The following is a 24,415-nucleotide window of genomic DNA, read 5'->3' on the forward strand; positions in this document are numbered from 1 at the left end:
CAAATGCTTAATTACAGTGCAATCAGTTTAAGTCCTTTCTTTTTTCTTTATTTTTATTCAAACTAACAGGCATTCTGTAATGTTAATAACCCATGCAAAGTAGAAAAAGGTATGTTTAGAATGTATCCAATGGTCTTCAGAATAATTATGATTAACTCCAGTGTCTCATTGTACTCTGGGAAGGCTTATGTCTTTGTGTATAATCATGTAAATGTTGCTTGTTACTGTTTTTCTGATGTTATAAGCAATTGATTTAGTTACTAATTTATTTAGGAATAATGTTGTGGTTTTTGTTTTTGGGTTTTTTTCTGATGCGGACAGTGATTTTTGGATTGAAAACAATGGGTAGAAAAGATGCCTCTACATCAAGGACTCCTGTTGACCAGTACAGGAAACAAATAGGTAAGAGTTGGAAAGTAAGGTTTGTGTGGCTTAAAAAATAAAAAAAAAAAAATCCCATTTTTTCCTCCCAGCAAGGCCCACTAGTGTAACAAAATGTAACATTCCTCTTCAAAAACTTCATTTGTATATGCTCTTGACTAATTCATTCTGCTCTATGAAGACTGTATTTTGARTGACTAGATTAAGTATATGCTCTGTGTGTGGAAACACTGGTGAAATACTGCAGTGAAATGGCTTCACAATGTTTCTGAACTGTTGTAACTTTGCTGATTTTCCTGTTTGTCTTTGATTTCATATATGGGCATTTCTAACAAAATACTTTACTCATTCCTAACAATTTTTGCTATACTGAATGTTACAGACCATTGCATTGTATAACTGCATTTATTCTCACACTAATGATATTTTAAACRTGTTAATTTCCTATCTTAGGCCTTTTCTGTCCTTACCTACTACATATGTAGGTAACGTATACAGGGTATGTACATGCACACCTGTACATTCACATAGATGCTTATGTAGCAAATGCAAATCCCTCAAAGGGGACTTGCTTTTGAAATCCATGTGTGAGGATTCTGTCACTATTAAATAATATCATCAAGCAGTCACAGTATTTTAAAAGTTTATATATAAAATAATGTACCTTAATCTGTGCTCAGTTATTTAAGTAAATTACTTTGTTTTACAATTGCTAAGCACCCACATCTGTTTAGAAAGGTGAACTCTCTGCTTTTGTGCTATTTAGGTTTTGTGGAGAAAACCTTGCAAGGAAACTCTTGCCCTGTAGAAGAGCACCTCACAAATATTTCACCCACATGTATGTGGTGATAAACGGGAGCCCTGCAGCTTGTTTTTGGGACAACTCATCCTATGTAACTGSGTGCTTGGATAGAAGATGATTGTATCAGTTTTTTGGCATTTTCTTCACTTGTTTTTCATCATGGTCACTTGTTTTTTAGCCACCACCTTTGGGGTTACTTTTTTTCTGATTTTTTTGTGAGCACTTTCAGGTGACCATGGTTGGACTTGTTTTTTGAAATCCTCTGCAGGGTGAAAGGGATCAACAGTATTGTTGGAGAGACCAGGGTGGATGTAAAGCTTGATTCAAATAAGAGGCTCAAATAATTACCTCCTACTCTTTTGCAGCTTGTTTCTTGCACATGACTACCCTGTGGTACAATCGGTCTTCTCAAACCTGTGAGATACTGAGATTGTGCCTTGAGCAGGGGAGAGGGCACTGCTATAGCAAGGGGCTGGGAGTATTTGTACTGGGGCCCAGCACTTAGAGGGACCCTGTATGTTGCTGACTCACCAGTTTTGGCTTGATGTGTTGTCTGAACAATTTGTCACCTTCCCTGTTACACAGTGCAGCAGCAGCATCCATTGGGTACTGCAGAATACTGAGGGAGTTCATAATAAGTTCATTTTCTTTAAATGCAACACTTTGCTCTTAACTTGGCCAAAGCAAGTGTTAAAAATTATTGTAGGGAAGGAGACTGGCAGGCAAACTATATAACCTAGGAGGTGTTTCTGTGATTGTAATATTCCTTAGAGGACAGATCAAGAATTAAAATAGACTGTGCTCTGCCTTTTGCTCTGATGATGGTTGTTTCAGCTTCCACTCACATTATTCACTGATATAGCTATAGAGTTTGCCAGTGGAAATTTCTTCTCTGAACTTAATGAATGGGGTGGGGGGAGTTTGAAAATTTATGTATACGGTTTTATACTTAAGTGTTGCAAGTGTGTTTGAGTTTTATGTGTAAGCATTTTGGGCTGTCYTTAGGCCTGATAGCTGAACTTGGTAGAGTGAGCCCTCTAGTCTCATTATGCCTTTAGGTGTATTATAGGACAAATATTATTGACAAATATTGTCCAATATTACTCTAATTAATATGGAAGTATTTTATTTTTTAGTCATTACTTCTTTTTTTTTTTGTGCTTACATAATTGTGCGTAACTGGTAATAATTCATCCATTTATCACAGGATAGTTAAGGTTGGCAGGATCCAGTAGAAGTCATTTCATTCATCTGCCCTTCTCAAGCAGGAYGACCTACAGCTGGTTGCCCAGAACAATGTTCAGATGGCTTTTAAATATCTCCGAGGGTAGGAGCTCCACAACCTGTCTTCCTGTGTTTGACTATCCTCAAACTTTTCTTAAAAGACTTTTTCCTTCTATATTTCTCTGTCTGCCCATTGCTTCTAGTCCTGTGACAGAGCACTACTGAGAAGAGCCTGCCTTTGTCCTCTTTGCACCCTCCATTCAAGTATTTATATACACTGATGGAGGTCTTCCTTGAGCCTACTCAATTCTTCTCGTAGGTAAACACTCTGAGATGTGTCACTCATMGCAGAGATGCTCTAGATTCTTCATTTTAACTCCTTTTGATTCTGCTTGGCCTGATTTCATTYACATATTTATTAGAAATTATACAGAAAAAAAAAATTTAAAATACATTCATCTAATAAACTAGATTTGGCAACTTAGGTACTTTTGTGGGGATGCTGTAGTGTGAAGCTGTTCAACAGATGGTCCCTCAGAATACAGAATGCCCTAATGCTTCAGGCTCATTTGTTTTGGAGATGGACATTTGATCACCCTCTTGCAGGTAGATTAACTATCTAGAAGCAGTCAATAGAGTGAGGCTGGACAGGGCCTGTCTTTAAAAAAATTAATTTATCAAATGCAATTTAAAGTTCAAAATCCATGTTTGGAGTGATTGCAGTCCTTCTTTTCCAGGCATTTGGTATCTATTTTTGAAAACATTATGATAGATGCTGGCTGAACAGCCATCTCTTGCTGACTAATGGTGTGATRTTATTTTTTAGCTCACAACGTTTTCTAGTGTTGCTGGAAAGAAGGTAACCAGATTGAAACATTTTTCATACCTTTTTTTAGTGCAAAATGGCAGCCTTCAAGGAACAACATGTCACAAAGTCATATCAACTTCAACACAATTTTCAGTTAGATGTTTAGTGGAGTAATTTGAAATAAAAGCAGATTTTTAATTTAATTTTGTTCCAAGCTTTCTGTTTTGTTCTGAGTTTCCATACGGCATGCCACATGTTTGCCCTGTGCCATGGTTCAAGTTCATGTTGATTACTTCAGTTCAGCCGTTTGCCTTTTTCTCTCCATGAGAACAGGATCACCCGTGTCTTGTTTGCCTCTGTGCCACTAGCGGTTGCTGTTTGCTTCAGTAGGATTTTCAGAGGATTCCCCCAGCAGAGAGATTGATACTGCTCTTCTCTGTCAGCTGGCTTTCAGCCATCTCTCTGCCACCAGCCAAAATTTGTCTGTAATGCCACTTAAGCTGGTGCTCCAGTATCTGACAGTGGCACTGCCTTCTCAGTGGGGAGCAGAGGCAGTCTTTTAGTTATCAGAGCAAACTGGCGCTGGTTTTGTGAAGCTTGTCCCCAAGTAGGCAGGGGACAACCACAGCTATCTTTCCGAACTGGCTTTGACTGTACCTGGAGGAGGGARGATGGCACTAAAAGAATCACTTTTCAAATATCCATGAGCAACTAAGGCTGTGGAAGAGACAGGAGAAAAAGTAATTTTAACATTTCTTACTCATCTCTCTCTCACATACCCAAACATACCTGTAGTGCAGCAGCAAACAGGGCATCTCTTCTGCAGAGCATTTCCTTCTCCCTGCTGCTGTTTGTGCTGCTGTGCTTAATTTGCTGGAATCTGAGGAAAGGTGTGAGGCAGTATGCATCCTTCTGCATTTATGCAGCTTTGCTCCACAAATGCTGTGAAAATAGCAACAGGTTTTGTACCATATTTGCTTTGTTTACTGTTATGTATGCTTTAAGTTCCCAGAACAATTCCACATGTATATTTTCCATCCTTCTTCATCTGGTGTGTCGCTTGCTCAGCATGGGAGCCGCAGGATTTGTGGGTAGTGTTCATGACTTGTGTGATTGTGGGATCCTAAGCAGGCATACTGAGAGGATTATAGCATAACTAAAACCTGGTCTACAAATCAGGAGTAGACATACTTTTGGCTCCYGTTACTATTGTGTTGCTGTAGCATAATTTTTCATGAGGAGAGATTGTTTGCCAATCATTCARCCTTCAATTTGTAGACTCAAAGGTCTGCCTATTGTCTGCTCTATATCTCCTGACTTGCCAGATTTATCTTTTAGGGGCTAGAGCTTATATAGGCTTAGCTCAGGGGTTCTCTGGAGTAAATAAGGCTGCTCACATCCCCTGGAAGTAGTAAAAGTTGTGAATGAAAATACATTCTCTTTTTGTTTTGGAAAGCACAAGATGGAGGTGGTGCTCATTGGCATTGCACATGTGGAGCACTGGGGAAGGGAAGGGGACTGGGTAGGAGTCCTGAGTCCTGCTGAGGTACCACAGGAGTGGAGAGAGCGCTGCCCACTTGCACTAGCAGGTAAAACTTTGTGGGTAGAGTAAGAACTTCTAAAAATTCCTTGTCCAGAAGAAAGGGGCCTCATGCTAGGGCCGAGGTTATGGTCTCAGTATAGCCCTGAGATGGAGAAGAGCTTGGGAACTAGTGGCAGCAAGAACATCCCTGGTGTTCCCACCTCCAGGTACCAGCTGGAACAGGGACCTGTTGCCTTCTTGTCTCCGGATAGAAGCCCTTCTTGTGGCAGATTGCCATCTCCACCTGCCCTACTGCTAAAAGAGTTACCTTTACTCTCTACCACCTCACCTTTTCCATGTTCTCTGTGTTTTTACGGAGTTTGTGTGCCTCCACCTTCCTTGTCCTGAGTAGTGCATTGCATAGTCAAAACAAACTGGCGGCTAYCAGCCTTCATTTTCAGCTTAAAAAGAGGGGAGGTGTTATATTTTGGTACTTTCCTTTGAAATATATTGCATACTTTTAAGTGAAATTTGGTTGTTTTGTTTTGGATCAGGAAATGCTTGTTATCAGCATGAAAATTTTAGATATAATTTCTGAAATAACAGCAACAATAGCAACAGCAAAGAAGTTTGGGCTGAAATTGTACTGAAAACTTCAAAATCTCACTATTTGTCACRAAAGAGTGATTCCTCTGCTTCTGTCTGTTAAGAAAAGGCATGGAACCAGAAGGCAATATCTACATCATTGAAATTGTTCTCCTCTGCCATAAGCAAAAAYGTAGCAGGATAGATGTCRTTGGAATAAAAATTATCCAGKYTTTTTTTTTTTTAAACTAGTTTTTTCCCACCCTATTTTAATGTCAGAGACCTATTTACGGTGGGAAAGGAAGACATCAGAAAAGTAAAGAAAAAAATGTTGACTGCTCTAAACTGAGACAAAAAGGAAAGAGTCTTCTACTGTTTATTTATAGTGGGAAAAAAAACCCCAAGAAATAGGCAGTTTCAGTATGCCCTTTTTTTTGCATATGGAACATTACATTTTCTCACTTGAATTTTTCTAATAAAAGTCTACTATTAAGCACGTAATAAAGAGAAATAGGGAAAAAAAAGCCCTCCTTTTGCTATTATGTGTGACTGTTGGCAAGTTTTGGAATCTGAGTTTCACACCTCACAATGATAGGCCACTGATACCATGTGTAGTCCCTTTTCTTTGGGAGGAGGCTTTATGAAGAATTTTGGTGTCACAAAAAAGTGAACTACATCCTTTGGTCAGTAAGTGCTGTTTTGATTTTAATTTTATGCCAGTGGAATCACTTCTTGGAAAATAAAGCGGGTACAGCTGAGGAAAACACTGCTGTGAAGTGGAGCCTAGTCTGGCTATACTAATTTAATCCACATTTTCTGATGATGGGGATGTTTTTAAATATGTTCTGTGAAAACTGATGATGGATTTTAAGCACATGCAGTTTGTGATCATGTATTTTTTTTAAGTCCAAAGCTGCAGAGCTATATTTTATTGCCTTGGCTTAGAGCATAAAAGGTGATGGTAGATCTGGATATGTACTTACATCTGTGTGGATATTACTTAGTTTTCATTTGTTGGGCAGACAGACTCACTCTGAGGAGAAGAATGGGAGGGGTGGCTGCAGATTCAGAGGGCTGCAGAGTGTGTATGCACACCTTGAAGAGAAGCTAAGGAGAAAGGTTGTGTATCTAAACCCTTTGGTTCCCATCCCCTTTCCACAGCAAAAGTTTCTTTGAGCTTGTTTGATTATGCTACTTTTACTATACATTCATACTGCACTTGTCCAGTACTTTTACACAGATGGAGGCTCATACTCTGCTCTTATTTTAATCTCATCAACAATATCACCATTTCACTCAGTGGAGTTGCTACGAATTTTTTATAGTTGTAAATGAGAGTGAAATTTGACATGTTTCCAGTCRCTGCATTGCCTTTCAGCATGGTGTTATTTCAAACACTTGCAATTCCTGAAAGGTRTCCGGTGTCTTCAGGGCTGTCGCAATGTTACATATTTGTGTTTGTACTTACTCTCAGCTTCTGAGTGGTTCTTCAATGAATTCATTTCTGCAATGAAAATCAACTGAGAAAGAACTCTAGTCCTTTACAAAATACGTAAAATTTTCACTATAGACACATATAGGCATGTATATATTACATTTGGAGGCAGAGAAGTTTAACATTTTTAGAAATTCTTTCACCAGGCAYTGAAAATCTTAGCTCATGTGTGAAAGATGGACTTCAAAGTACTCTCATCTCAATGTGAATATGTAAATCTAACKTCAGACTTCCATTTCCAAAAAATCTTAGACATAATTATTCCATGTTTACAGTGTTCATATATACACATTCTCTGTGTGTGATACATGTGCTTATATTTGTAGGTAATGTTGCATCAATATGAATGCAAGGAGAGTTGAGTAGTGAAGTACAAATCTGATTTCCTCTCATTTCATCACAACAAAGCAGTGGAGCARGCATAAGAATGAAATGCTCAGTGCAGATGCATCTCTCAAGATGTGCTTAAAAGATATTTAAGGTGAACATAATTGATAGTTGTAACTGCATTTCTTTACCTGTGAGAGGTKACACTGGGTTTTTTGGGTGCAGTTAAGATTTGCCCAGCCATTGTCCTACCATGGAAAGTGGCAGTTCGTTAAAYCTTTTCTGCTCCTTCCCTGCCTGGGCTAGCAGGAATAAAGTCAGCAAGGAGTCTGGACAGCATTGCAGAGACAGTGGTCTAATTAAAGTATTTTAGAGTCACCTTGGATCAATTCAAGAGGTTTAACTGAAGGGGATTTTTGTATTTCATGCTACAGGATGTGACTGTGTGCATTATGTAGTTCATCAGGTATTGCACCTTTTTATGGCCTTAAAAGAATGTGTTACATGTCTGTGTTTAGGGTAAGTATGACCATAGAATAGTCATCTGGCTGTTGTAGTGAACTGAATATAATGAATCACATTGGTGATTGCTATCATGCAGTCCATTAATTGCATGTTGTCATGGATTTCTGTAACTGAATCATATTAAAAATATTTTTCTTTTCAGTGGAACTTTTTGTTTGTATTTTGCCTTATTTTGGAAGAAAGCTAGGAACTGGCTACATTGTGGTTTTCAAGGTCTCGAACTATTTATGGGATTGTCTGCTTGGCTCTGCATGTTGCTTGAAGGCTTTAAGTGTTGGATAAGAAAATAACTTACAGGGCAGAAGGAGAATGATCTTAGGAAGCTCAAACTGCTGGAATGAAAATAAGAAAATCAAAGCAGTTGCTTGATTTGAATTACAGAAATCTCAAACATCATGTGACTAGCCTTTACTTTTACTTGATGGTAAAGGCTGATTAAAATAAGCACAATTGAAAGTATTTACACATTCAAAGTTATTTTGATATCTTTCAGTTGTGTAGCAGTTCAATCAGTACAGAAAAGCACCATGTAAGTGCTTTGTAAGCACAGTAAGTGGAATGTGGGAAAGCAAATAATTTGGCCTGATTGAGCGCTCTTTTTTCAGTTAATAAATTTACAGATAATATAAGGCAAGTCACTAATTTATTGCTTAATTTCTGAAGTATTTTACTTGAAATGTGGTCCCCTGTCATTATCACAGTTACATAGATCACCTACTTACTGTGGGACCAATGGAGGGAATTTTGCTAAGCTAAGTTTTTGATACTGTTTTAGAAAAATTCATATAGTATAGTATTGATATATATATATATATATATATATATCAATAATATTTTCAAGAAATTTGACTGCCTGTTAAATAGGAAAGGTGGAAAAACTGGTTTTCCCTTCATTTATTTTCTGTGGATATCGTATCATTATCAGCATATTTGGGTTGGTGCTATAAGATTTGTAGCAAAACTGATATCCTCAGTTGCAGTATTTGATTTTTCATTAACAAAGCAACAGTACTTTTAGAATGCATGGGAGGTTTTTTGTTAGAAATAATTTTCCTGTGATATTTTAACCAAATACCTGTGGGCAATTCATAAGCATTGGTGTTTGGATGATCTAGGGTGTGATAGGTAAGAGGATGTGACACAGATTGTCAGTAAATCACTTGCTCAGGTTCAGCCTAGGTGATAGTCATGGGAAGATGGTAAMTGCCTGGCAGATGTTGGGTGGCATTTATGATGCGATGTTTGTGCATTCAGTTCCTAGTGGAGAAGTGTTGAAAAACATCATTATTTGTTGGCAGTCAAAACAGAGAGGAGCTGGATAATGAACTAGCATATGGAGTGAAACAGTGTTTTAGCATTAGACATGGTCCCTTCAGCTCAAGGTTACAGCATACTGATGAGAGCGTGGCCCAGATTTACTGGAGCTGTTTTGAGTAAATCTGAGTTCACAGTGTGCATTAAACCCCTTCAGCTTTGGGCCTTTTGAGCACAGTGCTTTGTGTTGACCTGTCTCTTATCAGCACTAATTAACTTGGCCATGGTATTGTGTACTATGGCAACGCATCTCCTGCTTGCACCTTAGCAGTTCACATCAGGCTGAATGAGTCTGCAGCTGTCAGTTTAGACATGGCCTGAGGGATCTGCAGTCACTATGACCTGAAGAGCAGGGACAAATTTTAAGTCAAAGTAGAATGTAAGTGGGCCCTTTTGCAGGCATTGAGTAGAGATGTGTACAAATAATCTCTATGGGCTTCTGTTCTAACAGGTGAAGGGTGAGAATTTGCACTGGTGATTCATGTTTGTACTTGTAGGTTAAGCAAGTGTTGTACTGCTTTCTGGCACAGAGGTCAACTGGCATTGAATAACCCTGATTGTACTGTAAAACTCTTTTATCCCTAAAACAGAGTGGCTGCTTGCACACTGCTTATGGAAAATTGCTCCAGGCAATTTTCAGTTCCCTCTTGAGCCATGTATAGGAATTATTTGGGAGAGAGCTACAGTGGGCACAGACTGTGTCAGGGACCATTGTAGCAACTGTAGTGAGCATACCATTGAATTCCAGTTCTGATTCATGGTGCCTAATATATTCATGCACCTGCAACCAGGTACTCAGAGGGTACATTTCAACATTACAAAGTGACTTTTAACAACACCTACATCTCTCTTCTTGTTCCTGCTACCATGTCACAGTGTACAGTATACCATCCTCTGGGATGGCACAGCTGTTTGTGCACCATTTTGATCCAGCTTGAAGTAAAAGACGTGCTGAGCTGTTTGTGAGTTGAATAAACTCCCTGATCTGCTTCATCATCTGGCTGCATGCACAAACTAAGCTAATACACATCAAAGCCAGGACACCATACTGCAGGCACTGAAGTGTGTGGCGAAACTCAGGCCAGCAAGTGCCATAAGCCACTATTGCTTTTGAGCACTTTGCAAAGCCAGGCCACACATTGACTGAATTTAGGAGGAGTCTTTATTCCATATGACATGCAGATTRAACAGATTAGGAAGTGTAAGAAGGATTCATGCCCTGTGTAAGTTTCCCTCAGCTTCTCAGGATCAGTTTTGATTTCAGTCCAGCAGCCTCTGTAGGTCAGATCAGGCCTGCAGGCTGAATTATTTTATGAATCATAGCTACAATAGTTTAAATCCATGTATTTTTAGAGGTATTATACACTGTCTGCAGTGAGCAGTGATGTTGCCTTTTATACGTGTGGAAGGCACAACAAAACCTGAATGCAGTTCTTTTTTTTGGCAGAGCTTTTTCCGTAATATTCAGGGATAGTACAGTGGTTTTTGCCTACTGCACAGTGGAAAGAAGTGGAGTGAAATGACTAGTGGGGTTGTCTCTGAAGAAATACTCTTACAGAAAAGGTAGGCTGCAGTCCGCTCTGTCTTTTCTGGAATAGATGAGGACTGTGCAAACTGGAATGCATGGAGAGAAACATTGAATAAATTGCAAATCAAATAGAACTGAAGGTACAATCCTTAACATACTTCATAGTGTGAAGTGTCTCAGAAAATCCACCTGTTAAGTACAATACCAGATGGAAACGATTGGTAGAGTTACAAGAAAGTCAGGCTCATGTCTGTAACACAGGAGGCTCTGTGTGTCTTGATAGGCAGCCTTGAAAACCACAGACCTCATAGCATATATATTCCATGAAAGAGCTTCTGTTCAAATGGTTTTATGGAAGAAAGAAATATAACTTGTTGTGTTCGTGAAAAAAATATCAAATTCTAATGAGTAATCATCATGGAAAGGACACAGAGGGAAATGCTTCCATGTATTTCTCGGAGAGGGAGAATAAAACATTTTGGCTCTTAAAAGCAGAAAAAATGTACCTCACAGAGGATTGTCTTTCTTATTTCTGTCACTGATGAAAAAAAGAGAAATTAAAAGCATAGTTTAATGATACGTTTTTTGCTTTATTCAGCTACCTTTCAGGTAATTTTTAGTCCAAAGAGAAACACTTGCTATAGTTAAGAGACCATGAGTAGGAAGGTTGGATTTTCTTATGATGGAAATTTGGGACTGGTATCACACTACTGAATTTAGCAGCTATTTCCAGAGCTCATCCTTGTAAGTGGGAGAAAAATCCAATCCATGAGGGTGAAGGTAAAATGAATAACATTTAGTTGCTGAAAAGTTTAATTGTGTTTCTTCATCATTTGTTGTCTATGGTCCAAGTGGCATCAAAAACCTGCACATTGATGCCCAGCTAGTTCACAACCAGTGATGTCAATTCATCAGCTGGAAATCTTAGTGGAAAGGCTCCCTTGTTTCTAGTGATTACTCGTGGTCATCAAAAAAGTGTCCTGTATCCTTGTATGTATTTAAAGTAATGATAAAAAATATTGAAGCCATTAAATAGGGCACTGGGGACAATGAGTTTGAAGTACTGAGTACTGTTTTGTTCATGTTTAAGAAGGATTAATTGAAAGAAATGCTGAAAAAACTACTAGGGGACACCAAGCACCAAGAAGAGCCTTGTTTAGCACAGCTGAACACGAATTAAGACAAATATGGTTCCTTTTGGAACTTCCCAAGCAAAACAAACACATGGAAAAGACACAGTCCATGTATATCCAGTCCATGACTGTATAAATTGTCCATAAAGAAACATAAGAGGAAATAGAAGGCAGTTTCATACCAATAGGAGACTGAGCTTCTTGGGTAATGTCCTACTGCTAGGCTAAAAAAACCAAACTGAAAGCTCTAGCTTGTTTTCCAACTGGTCGTTTTCTATAATCAGTTTTAAAGAAAATGGAATGATACATGTGCCTTCTCTAGCAAAGTACTGGATTTCAGTAGTTCACAAAGTCCTTCCTAGTCATATGTTCCATATGGACAAAGTTTCACTGTGAAGTGGAGCAGCTTTCTGATATATTTATAGCTAGAAAATGCATTTGGAAGGATTACCATAACTTTCTGACTGAAGTTTTACTTGTGGAAAAATTAATACTGAGTATTTTTACCAAAATCAAGATTTCAGGAAAACTGACAACATAATCTTGAATTTCACAGGCTTTTTCCTTTTTTTTTTTTTTTTTTTTTTTTTTGAGATAACATGAAAGTCATGCTGAAAGGAGAGCGGTAAGGGGCACATTTTGATCGTAACACTGAACTTTGTTTTTCCGTGCCCATGCTCTCAACACAGTGTGTTGCACAATATTGCCACAGCATTATTTTTTTCTCTTTGTTTTGGGGAATTTTTAATAAATTGTTGAGTCTACATTTGGTGTTGCTGCCCTTTTTGTTCTTTGTATTATAGAAGTGCAGTATTTAACTGTCTAATAGTAACCATAGTGTGTAGGTTATCAGAGGATCCCCAGTTGTACATCTTTGACAGGACTTAACTATGTTACCCATTCTCCCTAGCTRTTACAGCATGTCCCACAGGTAGAATAGGATGTGACACAGGCATTTTGTCATAAAAAAAAATCTCAATAGGAAAGTAAAAAGGGTTTATACTGCATACTTCTAGCAATTAGCTCATCTCCAGGGAGTGACAGAAAAGACAAAACACRTAGTGTCTGCAGGTTGACAAGGAACCTGGGAACATATTTTATTTAGTAAGTAAAAAGGAAGATTTGGAAACAGTTTACAGCAGGTACCAAAGGTGGTGGCATAAGAGCATGGTAAGGCAGTCTATCTCCACTGCATACATCAGTCATTGAAATGCTTTCTTTAGATGGAATTTTCCTTCTACACCTATTTATTTATTAAACAKGATATGAAAAATCAGTCATTTCCCAAGTATTATTTTAACCCAGCTTATCAAATTTTGAAAGAAATTCACGCAGGTGCGCAGCACCAGCACTTAGTGAAATATTCCCCAAAGAATTGCTGAGATCTTAGAAGTGTACACCAGTATGGGGGGMATTGAAAGAGCTCAGTTCTCAGTAAATCTTGGAATAGTTTGATATGTTGGCTAGAGTGGGATATAGAAGAGTAAACACCTGGACTGGAAAGTGATGGAGGCACATGTGGACTGTTGGTCACTAACATATCATATTGATGTGTGGACTAAAACTGCCATTTGAACAGTGTTTGAACTCAAATATTGTAATACTGTTTTAATAATTTAGTGTTCTCTATTCCACATTTGTAAAAACCCTTTGCTAAATTCTTATAACTTGGCATAGTGAGATTCACTGGCTTTTCTTTGGTTCTAGGAAAAGCATGTCTGTCACAAGGACCATGTTGTTACTGAAAGTGATGTGTCTGAGTACTGAAGCTGTTGAAAAACAGGCCAAAGGCAGGGCATGTGGCTTTTTGTTGTTCTGTGTTCTGCTTATCTATCTATCTATCTATCTATCTATCTATCTATCTATCTATCTATCAATCTATCTATCTATCATCTATCTATCTATCTATCTATCTATCTATCTATCTATCTATCTATCTATCTATCTATATCTATCTGTCTGACTGTCTGCAGAATGAGACATTCAGAAAAACGTTTCACTCCAAATGTGAAACAAACCTCTAGGTTGTGAGGAACTGAAAAACTACTCTGAAAAGGAAATGTATTGATTATTTTTCACTCCGCATGTTATGTATACTGAAGGTGTCTTTTCTGGTGTGCTTAAAGAACAGAATCAATCAGGTAGAGAAATATCAATAGAGGACCATTCAGAGAGTTTATCAGTAAACTCTCATCTGTGCATATCAAAGTCTGTCTTGTCTGCTGGGAGCCCACCGAGGGAGATGGGGGCATTCTCTGTGCTGATGGTTTGCATCAGGACTCTCTCACAGGAGATGGAGTTGAATTAAGACCAAGTCACTGGTCACCTTATGGGTCATGGCCGATTTTCTGTGTCCTGTGTCACATGCTGGACCACACTAGGGAACTCTAGACAGAGGGACGTCATCAAGGGAAGGCAGGGGTGGCACACAGGACCTTTGTGATCAGAGCAATGTCCACATACAGTATGTGAGGAGCAAAGCATAGCTAAAAGTTATTTTTCTGTTTAATTCTGTTTAATTTTGTATGCTTTTAATTCCAGAAGCTGAAATTGCTTTGTCCGTGGGTTTATAAGTATTTAACACGTATTTTTAATGAATAAGAAATTGACTTTAAGGGTCAGTAGCAGATTCAGTTACTTTTTCAGGTACTTGTTTAATTATTTCTCATTATATTTGTAAATGTAATTTAAAAATCTTTAAAAAGAAATTAATATAGGCCATCAGAGAATCATTTCTAATAGATAACATTCATGAGTGTTTTTTACTTSTATTTAGACCAGGATCTCAAGAGTTTTTGATGAGTACCAAAGTCTTGCAAAGAAAAGAGATTTCCCAAGGTCATACAATCTTTTTTTATGGAAGGTTCAGGAATAGAAGACAGCTTCATGCTTTATCTGGTCTATGGTAGAATTTTTTACTCAGCAATCTCTCCATCTTTTGTATGTTTCGTACAAGAGACATCATTGAAAGATCATCCTGTGGCATAAAGATTTGGAAACAATTATACTGGGATATAATGCTTGATTCTTTGAATAGATTGCCCTAATATGTGCCTTTCACTGTTTAAATAATTTATTATATAGTGATGTTCAAAGTAAGGCTATTACAGAAACCAACTGATTTTATTCATTAAAATATCAACAGAGCAGTGATGCTGATGCAAATGGTGACATAAAATCAAASGGTCCCAGCTAAAATCATTACTATCACTCTGATGTCAGTTATTGGAAAAAAAAAGGCAGCATATAAGTTACTTGACAAAATTTTTATTTCTAAAGAGAAGATTTGAAGTAAAGCCTAGCGATTTTTCACTATATATTTTAATTGCAGTATTTGTGAAGGATTCCAGACATTGCGCTGTCAGGCAATAAGTCCAGTCCCGAAGTCAGGAGTAAGATGCCATTATTTTACTGCACAAACTGTAGGAACTGTGTAGTTCCTTTTCTGTGAGCTTTCAGAAAGGGAAAAGGATGGAGTAGCAGGTCTGAAAAATTAAATAGGAAAGTTAGCCAGGCTCCTCTATCCTATTATCTTAACACCCATCTCATCACTGACAGAAGCCAGTTTGGCTCTTGAAGGTAAAATTGTGTCTCCTAATATGCCTTCAAGACATTATTATACCTTTAGTTCTCAGGTCCATAAACCATTACTCTGGGTGCTCATAAATATGCATTTCCTTTACACTTTTAAGTAAGCTGCTATTGCTGTCATTCACTTTTAGTTAAGACCTGTCAGGTGGTGTTTCTGTTGAAGGAAAGAAGTTTAAATTACAGGCGAGCTGAAGATATGTRGTTCTTAGGCATGCTAAAATTATGAGTGAGTTGGAGAGATTATTCCTCACAAGTAATTTTAGGATCCCAAGGGATAATGGTGATGTGTACAAGAGATGTTCTCTTCTTGGCTAATTCCATTAAAAGCTTCTGATTTCTGCATTGCTGGAGTGAGATTCCAAAAATCTGCTTTTCTGTCTTACATAATCACTTTCACAGTATCCTGTAACATCCACCTCTGCTAAGACTGTCAGTGCATTGACTTCTGGAGTGACAGTGATATGTAGGTCTGACGAAGCATCCTTTGCAATGTGCTTCATTGAAATGAGGACTGCAAATGCTGTCAGTATTACTRGAAACCTTTTACCTTAGGCAGAATTAATAAATTACAGTTTGTATTTTGGGATGACCCTGTTATATACAGCTGCTCCAGAATTATATCATCTACTAGTAAGAAATTACTGCATCTTGGCAGACAGCATTCTATTTATTTTCAATTCTGAGAAAAGCATTATCCACTGGATAAGATGCTAGATCAGAAGTTAAGGCATTCAGAATCACAGTTGTGCCATTCTTATGGTGCCTGACTTCATGCAGGTCTCCTCACTCAGATATTCTCTTCCTTTCACTTTTCAAAYGTGGTTGTGATTATTCACAGAGTATCCTCCTCAGCCCTTGCATCTCTTCTGCTCCCAGGTGAGCAACATGAATCCCATACGTGAACTAAATCCATAAAYTTAGTCTGTTCTCCATGAGTTCTAGCTTCAGTTCAGGCTTTGTTTGGTTCAAATCTGGGAAAGTTTTCTTTAGCAAATTGTGACTAGTGGTGAATTAACTTAAACTTGGCAGCAAAGTCTCAGGTTAACATTAAAAAGGATTTTGTTTCAAGAAAGCGGGTGTTACAGAGAAATGATCCCAGCTTCTCCAGAGCTTTGTCTCTGAGGCGCTGTCCCTCATTCATCACAGGACTTTGTTGATGTTCTTTGTTTACAGCAAGGCTTTGTTCATTTTTCTTAAAATCAGATATGTACTTTAATACTGTTCAAATACTATTGTGTGTGAGAACAGAAAGCTGAAAGTCATAGAAACAGATGTGATATGATATGTGCAGTGGAAGTCCTGTACTGTGTTTCATGTGTCATCTATTCCCCACAATGCTCAGGTTTTCTGTGGCATCTCCAAGGCCTCTCTGTTCCAGYTGGGGAAAAAGAAGCAGTGGGTGACAGGTTGTGTCATTCCCTTCTGGGATTAGGTGTCACCATCCTTGCTTTAAGCAAAGCCTCTCAGCAGAAAGGTTGATGAGTTATTGTTGGGGATGTCTGTGTCTCCTTGGAGGGTGCTTGTGGAGAAGCATTAGACATGGGAGAAGGGATGACTCCCAATGGGAAGGGAAAACTGATGTGGTGCCACAGTCTCACTGTGTCATCCTCTGGGGACTGGCCCCAGTCACCTAATAAGGTTGGACATGTCAGTCAGTGCAATGTTAACTGCAGCCGAAAGACAGGCATCCTCCTCTCCTGAAACACCAGTGACTTTATCCAGAAGGTTTAAGTCTGTTGCTACAGTACTTGGTAATSATGTGGTGCTTATTCAGCAACTATTTTTGTGAATGAGTTAGTTCTGAGTCGTCTGGCAGAAGCATGGTATACACCAGAGTAATTAGGAATAAATTTCAAGTTACTGGTATTGAAAACATTTTTCAGGCAGTGGTTGATCTGGTCCTCCTTAATGCCAGAGATGCGGTCTGGAAGAATTTGTTTCAGATGGTCTAGGGCTGTTGAACAGATTTTGTTCAGTGAGGAAAGAAGAACGATGGTGTCCTTTTGACCAGGATCCTTTTGATCCTGGTCGTAGAATCATGTACATGTGTGTTGAATTTTTTCCTAAAACATACCCCAGTGTGTATCTTGACTTCTGTAGTTTTAGTTGCTCCTGTTCTGTTCAAGGTCAAAAGACTGTAATGTAAGGCAATGGGAGAAATTTCTGGTCATGTAGTTGCAGAGATAAGAAGAACAGAGAAGATACTTTGTGGAACATCTGTTACCTGGATGTGCTTTATTGTGGGCAGCTGAATGGGATGACCTGGTCATCAGTCTCTATATTTTCCTTTGTTGTCTTTAAGTGCTCTTAGTGGAGAGCTATTAGTAGTATTTTCCTACCTTCCTGCCTAAGCGCGGGCCAACGTGTATTGGACCTAACCTCTAGTAATTATAAAGCCAACATCACAATAACAAGCACACAGATGGAACATATAATATTCATAAATTATTGAATGCAGCCTGCTCATCCTTCACAGTAAGCTCTTMAGGATAGACACAGTTTCTTGTAAGCACCCACAGTGCTTACAAGGAAATAAGCAATAGCCAATGTGTTTTGTTGAATCAGTTMAATTTTCTTCCCTGGCAGAGTAGCAAACTTTCCATTGATAAGAAAGAGGTGGCATTCACCTTGACCTCGTCAGTGTATTCTGGTAAACAAACTAGAGATGTATGAGTATGAAGCTACTGCAAGATGGGTACCAAACTGATATGAAAGCTGTTCTCAGTAGTTGTTAGTGGATCCACAGTGGCCTGTCCTGTACCCAGTATTTTACTTGCCAGTGGGATGATGAATTTAGTCTTCAAATTATGAGGCAAATTCAAACTAAATTTGAGAAATCAGTGAAATTACTTGGAAAAATAGAATATAAACAACAGAAAAAGGACAAGTTTCTTAACTATGAAATAAATATTCAACCTACAAATTGAATAAGTGTCAAGAATGCTTATGCAATAATCTTGGAGAAGGGGTTTGTAACAGTGAGGGGGGGTCACAGGCAGACTGATTGGATGTGTAAGAAAAGTATGTAGATGAAAGATACCTTTAAGATATGTTTCCACTTTTTGGGGGGATATATCACGGTTCCTCYATTTGCAGCCAACCATTAATAAAATCAGTGCAAGCCAAATTGCAGCTGAGTGCAGCCTGAGTCAGAGGCAGAAAGACTCCTTGTGTTCAGTGTGTCTCTCTTACCACACCTTGTGCTGCCTTTTTCACACCTCTTATCATCAAAGAAATAGTATGATAGTTTCTGTTGCCCAAATATCATCTCATAAAATCTTAATCAAATGTTTGATTAAGAATATGGCTTTTAATTGCATTGATAGTGAGTATTTCACAGAATCATAGAATGGTTTGTGTTAAAAAGGACCTCACTTTGTTCCAACCCCCTGACATGGGCAGGGATGCCCCTCACTGGATGTTACTCAGTGCATCTCACCCTGGCCTTAAAMACTTCCAGGGATAGGGCATCCAGCGGCCTGTTTGGGCAGCCTGTTCCAGTGCCTCACCACCCTCACAGYAGAGAATTTTCAAGTATCTATTCTAAACCTACTCTCTTTCATTTTGAAGCCTTTCCCTCTTGTCCTGTTACTTCATGCTCTTGTAAATAGTCTCTCTCTGAAGTAGTAGCTTTTTGTTTGCTTTTCCCATTTTCAGAATTTATACTAAAACACGGTTGTTTATATGAAAGTGTAACTGTGAGCAGTTGTTCCATAGCAAAGCAGTAAAAATGTACTCAAAACAACACGTACGAATTAAGGTATGTATATATTACGTAGGTGGAGAAGAAAGAAGCGAAACACCCACCCAGTGATCTGTTTCAAATTAATCGTGTTAATTTATTTTTAAGAAAGGTATTTAATGTTTTCACAGTTGTCTGTTTGAGTAGGAAATGTTAAMGAGGTTGTTGGAAAGGTTAATTGAAGAGCTGCCATCATGTGTGTGGAAGCTACTTCTTTTACATGGAGTCAGTACTTTTTAATGGGTTTAGGCATGCACCTGTTGGACTTAAGTGCAGAATTGCAACACACAGTTTTGCACAGAAAGGCATGGAAAAGAACTGCCTATCAAATAGTACCTAGTAAGCATCAATATTTTTAGTGCTGTTCTTCAGATCTTTTATTATAGTCTTGCAGTTAATTGAGGGTATTGAAATCAAATTACCTTAGTGATTAGCTGATTTAAAGTATTGTTATTTTTTGTTCTGTACATTATTGATAACTGGATTCCTGAATTTTGTTTTTTAATGATTTRTAGATTTATAAAATATTCCTTAAAAGAAGTATCAGAAAAGGTGCTAATTTAAATATGTTCTTAATTACTTGTTACAATCAAAGTATGTCTAATACAAATTTTAAATGTWAACCATTTTTTAAAATGAATTGTTGCTTTTCATGGCAACTCCTAGAAAATTCTGAGGGATTTTCTGCTTCCAATCAGAATATTATATTTAATACCTGTTCCCAGACTTCTGGTTTGGAATCAGGGAAAGATAGCAATAATTAAATGGGTATATTTTGGTGTACTTAAGAATGCATTATATTTGTTTTTTTTTAAATCTTGCATCCATGYAGCATAAAATGAACTTATTCATTTTAATGCATCCTTCTTGTTGGCTTAAAGCTGAAATATAGTTGCTTGAAAATTAATTTACCCCTCATGAATGACTGGTTGGATTATCTTTGTAGCATTAAATGTCAACCCTGAGCTCAGAGTACATTGTGTCTACAGTAAAAAGTTGTCCCTGAGCACTTAATGTTGTGTTAAATGATGATGTGTCCTTTGCAAATGTATTATTAGTGTCAAGCTGTTCCGTCTCTCAAGATTGAAAAATGGTCAGTGATTTGAGCTGCCATTAAACCTGAATAAAATAGCAAGGCTGTGGGGGGTTTTCATGCCTCTTCTGAGTGCAGACACACTCTTGTGTAGGTATAAGACATACAAAAATATTTCTGTTAACCTAAGACTCCAAAAACTCTGTATGGRATCATAGCAATTAAAAATAAGAAAAATCTCACTTCTGCTGCTTGGGAAAAGARTGGTCATTGAATTAATCTGTGTTACACTGATAGCACAAAACCCAGTAATAAATACTGAGAGCTTGATCTTGTTTCCACAGACGTGAGCTAGGGCTGTGTTGCTGTTTCTCAGACACAGGTTGCTGATAKGTGACTTGCCAAATTATTTTTTCTGAAGTTAGGTCTGAAATTCCTGTGGAAATTTGTTTTTCTGAGGTTCCTCAACATGCTRAATAAATAGTTCTTCCCAGAATGAAGCAGGCGTGTTGAAGATGTGTAGAGTTTCACAGAGTTTCATTGGGTTAAAGTTCTGTTATTCAGTGAATGTACAGTGACTGGTTTAAAGTCTCTCAAAGATCATAGAATTAAATACACCGTGGTACACGCACCTTAGGAGGCAGGTGTTAAGGTACTTCTGTATTTTTCGATGATGTTACAAAGCACTTTAGAAAACAATACTTTCTCCATGCCAGACACCTAACTTGCTGGCATTTTGAAGGGCATTTAAAGAAGAGTTGTGCTATATGTGTGAGACAATAGAGCTCTGTTTTGGAGTCCCAGGCATGTAAGAAAATCAATACTGGACTTCCCTCCTACTGAAAAACAAAATACTTTAAAGTTAGGGAAGTGCTGCTAGTGCAAACTGATTTGAACCTCTTAGTCCATTGACTTGCTGTTTACAGACCCTACTGAATTCCTTTGGTGCATTTGAGTTATAKATGTATGTAAGTAATATATATATGTAATAGTGATATTAAGGTATTTCAGGCAATGTGATTTTGTGGCTAAATTCTGCCTCAGTTGTCAGCCATTTAGCTGATTTCCTGGAAGGGATGGTTGAAAAAGGCAAGTGTCATGCTCATCTACAAGAAAACAAGGAGGATGTGGACATACTWGAGCGGGTCCAGTGAATGGTCAGGATTTCCATCCGGAGCACAGGATGTACAAGAACAGGCTGAGAGAGCTGTCTTTGCAGCTTTAAGAAGAGAAAGCTCAGCTGTCACTGCTGTCCACAAATACWTAATAGGAGTCTATTCACCCTTCATCCCCTTCACAGGCAGGGTGAAGCCTAACTTTTCTCAAAGGTGCACAGTGATAGGACAAAAGGCAAGTTAGAACATGAAAATTCTCAGTAAGTAGATGAAAAATATTTTTGCCAGAGGGATGGTCAAATGTTGGGAAGGGTTTCTTACAAACATTGTGGAATCTCACTTTTGGAAATACTCACAACTACTGGATAAGCTCAGCTAAACTAGCTCCCAGAGTTGCTGGAGCTGACTTTCAGGTTGAATACAGTTTAAAAATCAGCTCTGTTCTGAGCAGAGGGGTGGACCATCTGACGACCCCTTCTCACCTAATCTCTTCTAACCCTGAGACTTAGTGTAAAGCAGGACTACAGCTGGTAGACAGGAGCAGTTCTGAAGAAGCAGTGTCCTAACTGGTGCATCCTCAGCAGTGGTCTGTAGCAGAGGCGTAGCTAACTGCCTTGGAAACCGCCATGTCATAGCTGAGCAGGGGTAGAATTTAGGCTGGGGTTTTCAATGCAATTTGCATTCCCTTCATGGTACTGTGATTTTCTCTCTGTAGTACTGGTAATACTCAAGATAATTACTTCAAAAGTAATTTGGCCATGTCTGCAAATGTCTTGAATCAAGGTAAAGTCATGTAGGAACTGGTTCTTCTTCTCTACCTGTCCCTAAGAGCTATTTCCTTAGTTCATATTTATTCTGCTTAACCTTAGAGTTGAAGCCATCCCACCTGACTTGGGTTCAGAACATCTGGAATTGTTGACAGTAAAGCAGGCAATGGCAGGGAGCACTTTAGGCTATACTAGACTGCTGTCACTCTCTCTTTGGAGAAGTCTCTATATGGGAAGAGAGACCTAAACTAGCAATCATGTAAAACTGAAATAGGATGTAATGGGTGTGATTTTCCATGTCTTGCATGTAAGGAGGTTGTGGAGGACAGCATGACTGAACTTCTTCCATCTTGGACCTTTGTCCCTGCCAGTGAGATCTAATTCTCTCTTGCCCCTGTTACTGCAGGGGAAAGGACGGGATGTTTGAAGTCAGGCTGTGAAAACCCTAAAAAGACCAGAGGCCTGTTTTCTTGTTCGGTGTTTGTTCTGTGGGGTTTTGTGGAGGGTTCCTGGAACCTTCACTGATTCATATCAATAATCATAATAAACAAATTGATTTCAACTTAGCTAGGTGTGTGATTTCACACTTGCAGTTTGTCAGTAAATCTTGCCACAATCTGTCTCTAGTTTTTAATTAGCTGTGTATACATTTTGGTATGGTTTTCAGTGTCAGTTACAGTAAGGTACTTCAGTTAAACTACTACTGGTAACTAAAATTTACCCTGTAGTTATAGTTTTAGTGCACCTTAAACAGTACTTTCACATATGAAATGGATTCTTAATGTATGAAAATGTCTTACTAGTGTTTCAAGTTGCTAATGTATGGAAGATGTCTTACTAATGTTTTGAGTATGACTATAATACCAGCGCAGAAAGATTCAGGACRGCAGTTTGTTGGTTGTTACAAATTACGGTGAAAGTGTTGAAAGGAATTTTAAATCTGTAGTGTTGATTAAAAAATTTTACTATCTGTCAGGTTTTTTGGCATGCTGCAAATAACTCATCTTCAAATTATTTGTCTGAGTAATTAAATTTAGATTGCACATTTCTCATTTCAAATATTTTGACTCTTATCTATTTGGTTTTCCATTGTTGCTTAATTGGTGTGGTTTATATAAATGGACAATAAATTTATATACCTTTGTTATAAAGATCAGTCAGTGAATAGAACTTGGTATTCATCCCAGACAGAATTATGATTGAATGTATTTGCAAGATTAAAGCACTGAATTTACTTCTTTCTAATTAAAGGCAATTAAAGATTTGCAGACACAAATAAAAGACAATGAATTGAGGAATAAGTGTAGAAGCAAGTCCATTTGCAGGTGAAAAGAAGTGCCTTTGAAGCAGAACCAGCTGTATTTTCATTGAAAGAATAACAGTTTAGGAAGCTTTTCTGCATGTGCTTGCTTGATAGCATAATGTACTCATAAGCAGCTTACGCAGTACAGTATTCAGAAAATAGCAGTGCATTAATTTTTAAAGTAGCAAATGCAGGCGAAGAGCAATGCTGCCACATGATGATAATGAAGGTGGATATTGTAAAGTCTGCTGAGAGAAAAGAAAGAAAAGAGCTCCTGAAATGTGAACATTTATAAAACAATAACTAGATATTCATATGATAATAAGCTTGGACAGCAGCATCAACAAAGGCCAAAGATGCAGTCCTGTTTCTGCTTAAGCCTGATGAATTGAAAAGCAGAGAGGCAGTCTTTAGTCTGTTATTCAAATCCAGTAATGAGTTATTGTTAGAATGAAAGAGTAAATATCTAGAAGGGTTGGAAATACAATTTTTTTTTTCCTCAAAAAGTTATTCTATAGATTTTTTCAGGTTATGTCTTAAACAGCAGCATCTTTAAACACAATCTTAAACATAGTCAGTTTTCTTAAATACAGTGCACAATGTACTGCATTCTCAGTTACATATATAAAGCAGCTTGGTATGTATGCAGAAGTACAGTGTTGTGCATACTACCTGGCAATGTCACAGTATTTCTGTAGACTAAAAAAAAATTACCCTGGAACTTAATAAACTTGTCTAGCTCATACATATAATTTAAGTTAAGTTTTGCATTCATCATCATGTCATTGAAGGTTTAGTTAAAGAGTACTGAATCTACAAGATCAGGCCATCTCTAATACATTATTAAAATTACTGAATAGAAGATGTATGGGATCTCAATTTCCCATGTAAGCAGAGTTAAATAAAAAAAAATCCTTGCAACATCCATAGATTTTTATTCCTAGTTACATGAAGAGAAACAAACTCATTTTACATACTGTATTAATCCCTATTATCCATTCTGAAYGAGGCACCCTTTGTAATTTTTCACAATAGACCTATTTTAGTAGCTAAAAAGCTCCCTGTATTTCACCCTTATTTTCACCCTTTTCTAATCCTGCAGCTAGTAGAACAGTCTTCATTTCTGCCTGGGGAAGGTTTCCCAAGCAGGATCTGTAAACAGGGCACAACTCCATTCAGGTAACAGTGAGGTCACTTTGCCACCAAAGGAGTGAAAAAAA

The 24,415-nt window shown here is 38.0% G+C and overlaps 1 protein-coding gene across 2 annotated transcripts in view; it reads left to right on the top strand.

Annotated features, from left to right (window-relative positions):
• TRIQK (triple QxxK/R motif containing) overlaps positions 1-24,415 on the top strand; it is a 57,906-nt gene that overhangs the window by 17,338 nt on the left and 16,153 nt on the right. For both annotated transcript variants that reach the window (XM_057370358.1, XM_057370357.1), the window contains one exon: positions 322-402. In XM_057370358.1, the coding sequence (XP_057226341.1) occupies positions 342-402 (61 nt within the window). In that variant the 5' untranslated portion in view covers positions 322-341. The remainder of the gene's footprint in view (positions 1-321; positions 403-24,415) is intronic.

Source organism: Malurus melanocephalus, unplaced genomic scaffold, assembly GCF_030028575.1.
Source record: "Malurus melanocephalus ecotype Western Australia unplaced genomic scaffold, MMel_1.1 scaffold_123, whole genome shotgun sequence".
Lineage (NCBI taxonomy): Eukaryota > Metazoa > Chordata > Aves > Passeriformes > Maluridae > Malurus > Malurus melanocephalus.